Source organism: Oncorhynchus clarkii, chromosome 2, assembly GCF_045791955.1.
Source record: "Oncorhynchus clarkii lewisi isolate Uvic-CL-2024 chromosome 2, UVic_Ocla_1.0, whole genome shotgun sequence".
Lineage (NCBI taxonomy): Eukaryota > Metazoa > Chordata > Actinopteri > Salmoniformes > Salmonidae > Oncorhynchus > Oncorhynchus clarkii.
Genome location: NC_092148.1, coordinates 61868010 through 61880742, shown reverse-complemented (window position 1 = coordinate 61880742; position 12733 = coordinate 61868010). Strand labels below are relative to the sequence as shown.

Below are 12733 nucleotides of genomic sequence, written 5' to 3'. Positions count from 1 at the left end.
CTTTACGAGATTAATCATTCTATTTGACCTCTATTAAATTTCAGTTTTTACTTTCGCAACGTGACGGCAGTATGCCGTTTTCCAGGGGTCTCTACTCCCGAAGTTGTTGACTTGTTCTTGCAAGTTTCCTAGTCGTTCTCAGCTGAAGAGCAGTTTCTTACTGCTGATTTTAAAATTTATGATTTCTATATATTCTTTGAATCATTACTGAATTATTTAATGGAACAAATTAACAAATCATCTATCCACAGCATTGTTTGGATAGATACCGGTATATAGTAAAATACAATTTGCCACCCAGCCTAGTTTAAGACTGAACTAAAATACTTCAGGTTCAGGTCTCAAAGGAATCAAGTTAACCACTGTAGAATTGTTTGCGATCTAAGTGCAGTAATCATGTTCGGGAGAAGATTGATTTGTAAGAATCACCTTCCAAAATCAAAGATAAAAGGCCACAGCATCATCCATCCATTGTACCACAGGACAATTTACCACTGTCCACCTCTTGTTTAGGTTCCAGACCTTCCAAATTAAATCCATATGGCAGTCCATTGAGGACAGAGTTGTTCAGTTGATGTCATCTATCTCGTTTGCAGCATGTGCCCAACCTGGTGACTGGTATCCACACCATCGGTCAGCGGGTCATAGTGACTGATGTACAGGAGAGTCTGTTCTGGGTGCGCTACAAGCGCAACGAGAATCAGCTGATCATCTTCGCTGACGACACCCACCCTCGCTGGGTCACCACTGCCTGCCTGCTGGACTACGACACCATGGCTTCAGCCGACAAGTTTGGCAACATCAGCATTGTATGTGGTCGCTCTTTATTGTTCCTTTCTGTCAAAGGTGTTGGGTATTATATTGGATACTACCTTTTCTCTAAAAGGGAGTGTTTGCCAGACGCGTCATACTAACAGTTTTATCCAATTTATGATATTTCAATGATGCCACAAACACCTTGAAGGCTTTTACACTTACATTTTGTACCCCCTCAGGTGCGCCTTCCCCCTAACACCAGTGACGATGTGGATGAGGACCCAACTGGGAACAAAGCATTGTGGGATAGAGGTCTGCTGAACGGAGCTTCTCAGAAGGTACAGGCTTTCTGCTCTTCTGTCACAGCATCACAGCTCTATAGAGACTTGTTGTCGGTCTCTCGCTCTGGATCACTGTTTGTCTTGGTGATGTTGTGGTTTGCCTCATCCGAGGCCAGACCTGCTCTCCAAATCTTGGCAGCTCTCCAGGCCAATTTGCTGTTAAATATACTGTTTTCCTTTTAGCTGTTTATTGGAAACTTTTAAGAGCTAGAAGATGTTTAGGTAGTCAGTGGGAAATTCCCTCCGCTTGGATTTATTGTGGGCAATTGGTAAAAAGGGTACATATAAGCAATGTTTTCTGGGTGTGTGTCATGGGTGAGAGTTGTTCTGTAATGCCCTGTCTGTGCCTGACCCTGTACCATGTCTGTTCCCCGTGTCAGGCTGAAGTGATCATGAACTACCACATTGGGGAGACGGTGCTGTCACTGCAGAAGACCACACTGATCCCTGGAGGCTCGGAATCTCTGGTCTACACAACTCTTTCTGGAGGCATCGGCATCCTGGTGCCCTTCACTTCCCACGAGGTACCTCACACACACACATACACACATAGTGTTTTCAGAAAGTATTCATACCGCTTGACTTATTCCACATTTTGTTGTTACAGCCTGAATTCAAAATTGATACAATATTTTTTTTTACATCTCACCAATCTACACACAACACCCCATAATGTTTAAGTGAAAATATGTTTTGAGAAAGTTTTGCAAATGTATTGATAATGAAATACCGAAATCGAATTTACATAAGTTATTTGCACCCTTCCAAATTCAGCGTGTGTGCGTCCAATTTCCATCATTACAACTTGTTTGGATTCCACCTGTGGCCAATTCAATTGTTTGGACATGATTTCGAAAGAAACAGACCTGTCTATAGAAGGTTCCATAGTTGACAGTGCATGTCAGAGCAGAAACTATTAGGTTTAGGGAACTGTCCGTACATCTCCTAGATAGAATTGTGATGAGTCATACAGTGCATTCGGAAAGTATTCAGACCCTTTGACTTTTCCCAAATTTTGTTACGTTTTAGCTTTATTCTAAAATGTATTAAATTAATTTCCCTCATCAATCTACACACAATACCCCATAATGACAAAGCGAAAACAGGTTTTTTGAAATGTTTGCTAATGTATTAGAAATAAATAACAAATGCTTTACTTGCATACTTATTCAGACCCTTTGCTATGAGTCTTGAAATTGGTCTCAGGTGTATCCTGTTTTCATTGTACATCCTTGAGATGTTTCTATAACTTGACTGGTCCACCTGTGGTAAATTCAATTGATTGGACATTGTTTGGAAAGGCACACACCTGTCTATACAAGGTCTCACAGTTGACCGTGCATGTCAAAGCAAAAACCAAGCCATGAGGTTGAAGGAATTGTCCGTAGAGCTCAGAGGCGACAGGTTGGTGTCTAGGCACAGATCTGGGAAAGGGTACCAAAAAATGTCTACAGCATTGAAGGTCCCCAAGATCACCGTGGCTTCCATCACTCTTAAATGGAAGAAGTTTGGAACCAGCAAGACTCTTCCTATAGCTGGTCGTCCAGCCAAACTGAGCAATCGGGGGAGAAGGGCCTTGGTCAGGGAGGTGACCAAGAACCTGATGGTCACTCTGGCAGAGTTCCTCTGTTGAGATGTGAGAACCTTCCAGAAGGTCAACCATCATCTCTGCAGCACTCCACCAATCAGGCCTTTATGATAGTGGTCAGGCGGAAGCTACTCCTCAGTAAAAAGCACATGACAGCCCGCTTAGAGTTTGCCAAAAGGCACCTAAAGACACTCAGACCATGTGTAACATGGTGCCAAACGTCACGTCTGGAAGAAACCTGGCACCATCCCCACGGTGACGCATGGTGATGGCAGCATCATGCTGTGGGGATGTTTTTCAGCCGCAGGGATTGGGAGACTAGTCAGGATCAAGGGAAAGATGAATGGCGCAAAGTACAGAGATCCTTGATGAAAACCTTGAGTGCTCAGGACCTCGGACTGGGGCGAAGGTACACCTTCCAACAGGACAATGTGCAGAGCCAAAACAATGCAGGAGTGACTTCGGGACAAGTCTCTGAATGTTCTTGAGTGGCAAAAGATGCTGTGGTCTAATGAGACAAAAATGTAGCTCTTTGGCCTGAATGCAAAGCGCTTTGTCTGGCAGATCATCACTTGTTTAACACCATCTCTACTGTAGGGCATGGTGGTGGCAGCATCATGCTATGGGGATGCTTTTCAGCGTCAGGGACTGGGAGACTGGTAAGAAACAATAAATGGAGCCAAATACAAATGCTTGATGTGAACCTGCTTCATAGTGCAAACTACTGTAGACTGGTGTGAAGATTTCCATTCCAGCAGGAGAATGGCCCCAAGCATACAGCCAAAGCAATGCTGGAATGGCTTCAGAACAAGAATGTGAAAGTCGTTGTGTGGCCCCAGCCAAAGCCCAGACTTGAATCCCATTGAAAATCTGTGGATCAACTTCAAGATTGCTGTTCAAATTGGAAATCCACACAAGAAAGTTTGCAGACTCCGCGTGTAGCATATTATCTGCAAATTCAGGAGAGTAAAGTCAGTAGGAGCGGGACGAGGATGGTCAATTACTTTTTTTCCCTTCTGGTTATCTGGAAGATGTATCTCTAGTAATTTGTGTCTTTCATTAAACAGTGCACTTAAAGCATCAGACAAGCTCAATGCATATATAGTTGATATGATTAAAACAAAGGTGTGTCTACAGTGCATTCGGAAAGTATTCAGACCCCTCAACTTTTCTCACCTTTTTTTACACTACACCCTTATTCTAAAATAGATTACATTAATTATTTTCCTCATCAATCTACACACAATACCCCATAATGACAAAGCAAAAACAGGTTTTTAGAAATGTTTGCAAATGTATAAAAATAAATGTACATAAGTATTCAGAGCCTTTGCTATGAGACTCAATTGAGCTCAGGTGCATCCTGATTCCATTGATCATCCTTGAGATGTTTCTACAACTTGATTGGAGTCCACCTGTGGTAAATTCAATTGATTGGACATGATTGGAAAGGCATACAACTGTCTATGTGACCGACTGCCTCGAATTGGGCTTATGTAGCTAAATTTGAAATGCAGTTTTTTACATTGGATAAAAGTAGAGATTCAGAGCTAGAAAATTGTATATTAAACACTGCAGTTGAAGAACAATGGTTAAGTAATTCTGCGTTGAAAGTTGATTAACTTGTAACCCCACTTTTGAGAAAATGGTCGTTGAACGTTTTAGTACACCTACTGGAGAGCTCTTCTTTGTCTACACCCATTCAGCCTTTTTCACATCCTTTTTAGCCATAGCACCACCCATTTCTTTAAGGATTCATGTGAGGCCATTTGCTAAACCGAAATATTAGTTTAGTTAACAACCGAAGATTTCAAGACTAAAATTGGTAAAAGTAGTAGCCTACAACAAAGAAAAACTCCAGGTAAAAATACACTATCTAGTCATTGGCCTATTTGCTAATCTGACTTTGATGCATGTCATATTGTTCTTCACATTACTGTCTCTAGTAAACCCACACTATATAAATAAAAAGTTGATATGTCACATGCACAGAATACATGTTTAAACAGTACAGTGAAATGGTTTCTTGTAAATACGAATTTGTAATAACTGACTTGCCTAGTTAAATAAAGGTTAAATAATACTTTTTTATAGCATAGTAGCAATTCAAAAATAAAGTATCCAGATAAAAATATTGTATTAATATTTTGTTTAGACATGTAGCTAGCTAGCTAGCTAAACAAGGAACCGGCATTATCCCCAATCTTACTACTATCAACCAATACATAGTCATAGCTGTAGCATTAATCTGCAGGTAGCTAAAGCTAACCAACCAGGTTCAATGTTAGATAGCTAACTTTAGGCTATAACAAAGAATGCAAATGGATTTCTGATTTGAATTATATTACAACAAAGATTATACATTTAACATTAGATAGCGAGCGAGCAAGCTAGCGTTCACTAGCTAGTTAACAGCACGCTTTTAACTTGATATGAAAACAACTTTCTGCCAAAATTAGAAACGTGTAATACCTGAAAATGTAGCTAGACTCTTACCAGTATACATGGATGAATGCTTCACGGCAGACTGGGACCATTTTAACTCTGTTTGTTTTGTTTGGCCAGCGTTGTCAAGTCATTCCGGTTCACACTGACTGGCGTACAGAAAGTATGTAAATGTGATATTTCAGTTTTTTATTTTTATTAAATGCGCTAACATTTCTAAAAACCTGTTAATGCTTCATTATGGTGTATTATGTGTAGATTGATGAAAAAAACAATTTACTCAATTTTAGAATGCGGCTGTAACATAACAAAATGTGGAAACGGTCAAGGTGTCAAACTTTCTGAATGCAAGGGACAAATACATGTTTTTACAATTTCAACCAATCGATTGGTCAAAATATTTTTGGGGGTCTGGACAGCATTAATTGATGTCGATAATTAATCTATGGTGTGCCTCTCTGTCTTCAGGATCATGACTTCTTCCAGCACTTAGAGATGCATATGCGCTCAGAGTTCCCCCCTCTGTGTGGCAGAGACCACCTCAGCTTCCGCTCCTACTACTTCCCTGTAAAGGTGGGTACTACCTGATTAGGTTGCATTACTATTCCCCTAGGATGGTGGGGCAAAGAAAGCCACAATTTATACTCCCAGCGATGTAGAGGGAATATGTCCAGAGGACACCAATGTTAACAAATGGAATCTGATACCAAATATTTTGGGTGAAAAGTTATGCCAGGAACCAACTGCATGTGGTTCCTGACATACATTTGGCTGGATCAGTATCATTAGTGTATTTATTATGGATCCCCATTAGTTCCTGCCAAGGAAGCAGCTATTCTTCCTGGGATTTATTATAGATCCCTATTAGTTCATGCCAAGTTGGCAGCTACTCTTCCTGGGGTTTATTATAGATCCCCATTAGTTCCTGCCAAGGCGGCAGCTTCTTTTCCTGGGGTCCAGCAAAATTAAGGCAGTTATACATTTTAAAAACATGACAATACATTCATAACAGATTAAGTGTGTGCCCTCAGGCCCCTACTCTACTACCACATATCTGTAACGTGTGTGTATAGTGCGTGTGTTATCGTGTGTTTGTATGCATGTGTCTTTGTTTGTGTTGCTTCACAGTCCCCGCTGTTCCATGAGGTGTATTTAAAAATAAATCAAATTGTACTGCTTGCATGAGTTACTTGATGCCATGTAGTCATGGCTCTATGTACTACTGTGCGCCTCCCATAGTCTGTTCTGGACTTGGGGACTGTAGACATGCTGTGAATTATTAACAGATTGCATGTGGTCTCTGAACATGATTGCGGAAATCGGAAGCCTTGTTCTTTGGCATCCAGACAGTCTCTTACCTACTGTGTCTGACCCTCTCTCCTGTCTGTTTGTGCAGAATGTGATAGATGGAGATCTGTGTGAGCAGTTCAACTCCATGGACCCCCACAAGCAGAAGAGTGTTGCTGAGGAGCTGGACCGTACTCCCCCTGAGGTCTCAAAGAAACTGGAGGACATCCGCACACGCTATGCCTTCTAGAACCCTCCTGTACTGTACATACACACATACATAAATACACTCACTATGTTAACATGAGGAGTTGAGAGCTTTCTTGGTTTCCTGCCGAGATGTCGACAAAACATAGTTTCCTTGCCTCTTCACAATCTATGAACACTCTGAATCGATCTTTAGGCCCTGTTTTCTTTATTAGGCCTATAAAATGTCACGAATTGTGGTGAATGGTGGTAACAGTCTTTGAATATTTACCCCAAGGTTTTCACTCACAGGATGTAATTTAAACCTAGACGGATTCTGTGGAATGTATCATGTGTGTAGCATCAGTGCTTTATTCTCATACAGGAGCAGTCGCTGGGTTTTCAACCGTGAGAAGCATGGCCTAGTAAACCCTTTGATAGAATTAGCTCAACTGTTTTTGCATTGTGTGATTTGTTTAAACGATCCATTTTAAGTATTTTTCTGTAACTGTGTGCTACAAATGGATTTTGTTTTCTGTATCGATTTGAATCCTAAAAGTCAGTGTCCAGCAGCTGTTTATTTAGTGCTTAAAAAGTATATTCCTTTGGACAAATTGTCCATATCTATTACACAGGATGACAGGATTGTGTAAAAATAGCGAAGGAATACTCGCACTGTAGGAGAGTGATACCATTCCGTATTAGTCATGAGAAAACAGGCAGGCAAATTTGTAAATAAAGTGTTTTTTTAAATCTCTTGTAATGCCTTGTCACATTGTCTGTTATAATTATGTGGGAGAGGCAAAGGAGCAGTGAGTTTTAACAATATCAGCATAGTTTACTGTTTAATTGGATTACAAAGCCAGCTCTGATTTTGGCTTTCATTTTACAATAGGTCTTCTGTGTCTTGTTTTTCAGTCTGCTCTCATGGATGGAATTTTGAATTTTTCACTGAAATGGTGAAACTGCTATAATATCCTCAAGGATCATAGCCTTTTTTTTAAACTTTTTTTTGCCTAAAATGACAAACCCAAATCTAACAGCCTGTTGCTCAGGACCTGAAGCAATGTTATGCATGTTCTTAATGCCATGTGAAAGGAAACACTTTGAGGTTTGTGGAAATGTGAAATTAATGTAGGCGAATATAACACATTAGATATGGTAAAAGATGATACAAACAAAACCTTTATTTTTTTTCTTCATCTTTGAAATAAAATAGAAAGGACATACTTTCAGATAGGAGTCTAGGTGTCATTTAGATTATGGCCACCAGATGGCAGCCGTGTGTGTACAAAGTTTCAGACTGATCCAGTGAAGAATTACATTACACAATATTTTGTATCAAGTCTGCACGGAGTTTGCCAAAATGTGTGGAATTGGTCAATTGATACATTTGCAACTGCATAACTATAGAGAACATACAAAAATGCTTTGGTAATAAAACATTAAAGTTTACACACTCCCAGGAATGTCACTCATAATGGATAATTTGCTTATACACTAACTTTCACACATCTAGATGTCTGGGCCTGGTGGGTGTGGAGCCAGAGACAGCAATGGGGTCAAACTGTAGACCCCAGTTCCTATATTTGAACATAAATATTTTATCAACCAAAACTATGCTACATTTTATCTCTGGGACCTTCAGGATGACAATTCAGAGGAAGATTACTGAATGTAAGTACATTATTTACCTTCAGAGGTGAATGTATCAAACCAGTTTCTGTGATAAAAGTTTTTATTGTTGTGCACTCTCGTCAAACAATAGCATGGTATTTTAACTAATAGCTACTGTTAATTGGACACTGCAGTTAGATTAACAAGAATTTAAGCTTTCTGCCTATAAAATACATGTTTGTCCCGGAAAGTTGGCGGCTGTATGCAACAACATTCTAGTCACATTGGCATACGTCAGCAACAACCGTCCCGTTTAGGGACACCCATCCTGTAGAGGATGAGGCTTAGCCAATCATATATGCAGATGTTGATTGTAAGATAAATCTGTTATGTATGAATGAACCATATCTATGTCCCTTCCTTTGAGATTATTTGCACTCTGGGAGATTGAATGCCAAAGAAAACAGAAGGAAACTGGTTCTGTGAGTCAATCTGTTCTATTGGTTCTTAACCAACTGTGCTAGAGTTTGTTTTTGCATTGTTTGGAACTTATTCTGTACGTAATGTTTCTGCTACCGTCTCTTATAACCGAAAAGAGCTTCTGGACATCAGAACAGCAATTACTCACCTCGAATGGGATTTTTTTATTTTTATTTAATGAGTCGGATGGGAAGAATATACTCCAAACAGGCCCTCATCCCCGTCATTAGCTGGAGAAAGAAACAGATTTTGTGGAAAGAGATTTGGGTGCCTTGTGAGGATCAAGCGACGAGTGGCTAATCTGCCTTTGCCATCCGTACTGTTAGCTAGCGTTAAATTGCTGGAAAATAAATGTAACAAACTGAAAGCATGTATATCCTACCAACGGGACATTAATAACTGTAATATCTTATGTTTCACCGAGTCGTGGCTGAACGACGACATTAATAACATACAGCCGGCGGGTTATACACTATCGGCGGGTTATACACTATCGGCAGGATAGAACAGTAGTCTCTGGTAAGACACGGGGCGGGGGCCTATGTATTTTTGTAAACAGCTGGTGCACGATATCTAAGGAAGTCTAGAGGTTTTGCTCGCTTGAGGTAGAGTATCTAATGTTAAGCTGTAGACCACACTATCTACCTAGTGAGTTCATCTGTATTTTTCGTAGCTGTCTACATACCACCATAGACCGATGCTGGCACTAAAACCGCACTAAAAAAAGGTACAGTTCAAAAGTTTGGGGTCACTTAGAAATGTCCTTGTTTTCCATGAAAACATACATGAAATGAGTTGCAAAATGAATATAAAATATAGTCAAGATGTTGACAAGGTTATAAATAATGGATTTTAATTGAAATAATTATGTCCTTCAGACATGGCTTTTGTCAAATAATCCTCCATTTGCAGCAATTACAGCCTTGCAAACCTTTGGCATTCTAGTTGTCAATTTGTTGAGGTAATCTGAAGAGATTTCACCCCATTCTTCCTGAAGCACCTCCCACAAATTGGATTGGCTTGATGGGCACTTACGTACGATACAGTCAAGCTGCTCCCACAACAGCTCAATAGGGTTGAGATCCGGTGACTGTGCTGGCCACTCCATTATAGACAGAATACCAGCTGACTGCTTCTTCTCTAAACAGTTCTTGCATAGTTTGGAGTTGTGCTTTGGGTCATTGTCCTGTTGTAGGAGGAAATTGGCTCCAATTAAGCGCCATCCACAGGGTATGTTAATGAGTTGCAAAATGAAGTGATAGCCTTCGTTCTTCAAGATCCCTTTTACCCTGTACAAATCTCCCACTTTACCAACACCAAAGCACCCCCAGACCATCACATTGCCTCCACCATGCTTGACAGATGGCGTAAAGCACTCCTCCAGCATCTTTTCATTTTTTCTGCGTCTCACGTATGTTCTTCTTTGTGATCCGAAAACCTCAAACTTCGATTTGTCTGTCCATAACACTTTTTTTCAATCTTCCTCTTTCCATTTTCCAGTGTTCTTTTGCCCATCTTAGTCTTTTATTTTTATTGGCCAGTCTGAGATATGGCTTTTTCTTTGCAACTCTGCCTAGAAGGCCAGCATCCCGGAGTCGCCTCTTCACTGTTGACGTTGAGACTGATGTTTTGCGGGTACTATTTAATTTAATGAATTTAATGAATCTGCCAGTTGAGGACTTGTGAGGCATCTGTTTCTCAAACTAAACACTCTAATGTACTTGTCCTCTTGCTCAGTTGTGCACCGGGGCCTGTGAAGGGTGGTGTACACAGCGTTGTACACAACATTGTCTTGGTAATTTCTCGCATGGAATAGCCTTCATTTCTCAGAACAAGAATAGACTGAGTTTCAGAAGAAAGATCTTTGTTAATAGCCATTTTGAGCCTGTAAACGAACCCACAAATGCTGATGCTAATCTAAAGAAGGCCAGTTTTATTGCTTCTTTAATCAGTATAACAGTTTTCAGCTGTGCTAACATAATTGCAAAAGGGTTTTTTAACCATCAATTAGCCTTTTAAAATGATAAACTTGGATTAGCTAACACAACGTGCCATTGGAACACAGGAGTGATGGTTGCTGATAATGGGCCTGCACACCTATGTAGATATTACATTAAAAATCAGACATTTCCAGCTACAATAGTCTTTTACAACATTAACAATGTCTACACTGTGTTTCAATTTTAGTTTTCATTGATAAGCAATTTGCATTACTAATCGGTAGTAAGGCAAATTAGTCAATGTGGTGACGATATTTGGACATTTACCCTGTATCTTGATCATTCAAGTTAAGACACCTGATATTGAAATGGATTTAGCAGAGGGTTATTTTGAGTCACTGCCTCTTCCTCTACTTTTAATTTTCAATGTGTCATTCAACAGCAGAACATAATACCATTGTGCCATTCTCGAGGTTGGTGTTGTGCCATTCTTGAGGTTGGTGAGATTGCTGGGAATATAGGTAGTTAGGCATAGTGCAGAGAGATGTTTGTAAACTAAGTGTGGTATCTTTCAGTGAGGTTGTTTGTGCATATTTGTGTGATCAGTGTTGCACCCCAGTGTATGTTTGTTATTATGGCTTGAAGAGGTGCTTATTCTTTGGAATGTGTTTGTCATTCACCACAGTTTGACTCAAGACTTAACCAATTGCCATGTTAATGTAGCTTCTCAAAATGATGGTGACACATCCTTTCTGCTGGCCAGAGATAGATGTCTCAATTAAAGACCTATTTTCAAATTGCATGCATATTTACATATAAATGTCTACTTAGTAATCTGTCTGACATGTATTTACTTAAATGAAATAGTTTTCTAAAGTAACTTCAGTAAATTCCATTGACCTCTTTACTGCATCTGTTTTATGCAAACGTCTTGGTGTTGTAACTGCAAGCAGGAATTAACATGTTAGCAGACTAAAATATTGAGCACCGGGGTCGTTCACCCCGCCCCTTGTTTGAGTAAGAATGCTGAGGATGTATATTCCCTTCATTGGAGAGTCATTGGTCTCCATCTTCTGGGATTTCCCCCCTGATGTCACTCTGTCTGGACTAGCAGATGGTGTTGTTATGATTGAGGTTTGGTTTGAGATTTTGGGGTCTGCACTGCACATGGAATGCCCCTTCTCAAAATGTCTCCAGTGTCTATCTGGCTCTAGGCCAGCCTGAAATCTGAAATGACAGTTCATCTCGATGGCCCACAGCTGGGGTTCTTAAAGTGGGGTCTGTGGATGAGGTACAGCAGCTAGTCCGGAGCCAGATCTAAAACATATATATTTTTAATGAATATTACTAACTGATTAAACACATTTTGGCCGAGGGATCAATGGAATACGTTTAGAAGGTGTAATACAATATTATTAAACAGAAGCAAATGGAACAAAATGGGGATAAACATACCTGGATTTGTCCAATAGAAGCTCTCGTTTGCAAGTGTTGGACTTATGATTACACCCTAGATCAGTTAGATGCAGGCAAGGCAGTATTTAAAGCGACAACAACAAAACATCTCTGCCCCATGACAAAATGTGTAGAATTGCAGGAAAACTGCTAAATGTTCTCTCAGATGCCAAGAGATGGGCCTTCCCAGGGCCTGAGATGTGTTTAGTTCGGCCATGCACTGTCAAAGTCATAGTAGAACTTCTTGTATGCTATTTTTTAAATAAATCTCACTGGAGTTTTTCCTGATTGAGGGGGTCCCTAATGAATTTACAATCACAAAAGGGGTCCCCGGCCCCAAAAACGTTTGAGAATCCCAGGTGTAAAGGAGCTTCCTCTGCAATGATCCTGATTTTGAAACATAGAAATAAACAATATTGTATCAGAGGTGTTTGCTTTCACCAGTAAACTTTTTTCATGTACAGCATCTGAAGGGAAGGAAACAGGGGAGAGGATTACACTTTGACTGTTGGCTACCTACCCCTTCTAGTGTAATTAGGTTTAGGCAATTCTAATCAGACATAGTCTTTGATTTTACAGCTGACTAATGGATGATGATAAGTTAACCACTTGGGTCAGCTGGCAAATGAATGTCCTCC

At 40.1% G+C, this 12733-nt stretch overlaps 1 protein-coding gene across 1 annotated transcript in view; it reads left to right on the top strand.

Moving 5' to 3' along the window:
- The window catches only part of LOC139371157 (splicing factor 3B subunit 3), a 39988-nt gene extending 32627 nt beyond the window's left edge, over window positions 1–7361 (top strand). The window contains exons 23-27 of the mRNA XM_071111282.1: window positions 597–809; window positions 996–1094; window positions 1478–1621; window positions 5599–5703; window positions 6527–7361. Of these exons, the coding sequence (XP_070967383.1) occupies window positions 597–809; window positions 996–1094; window positions 1478–1621; window positions 5599–5703; window positions 6527–6667 (702 nt within the window). The 3' untranslated portion in view covers window positions 6668–7361. The remainder of the gene's footprint in view (window positions 1–596; window positions 810–995; window positions 1095–1477; window positions 1622–5598; window positions 5704–6526) is intronic.
- The last annotated feature ends 5372 nt before the right edge of the window (window positions 7362–12733 follow it).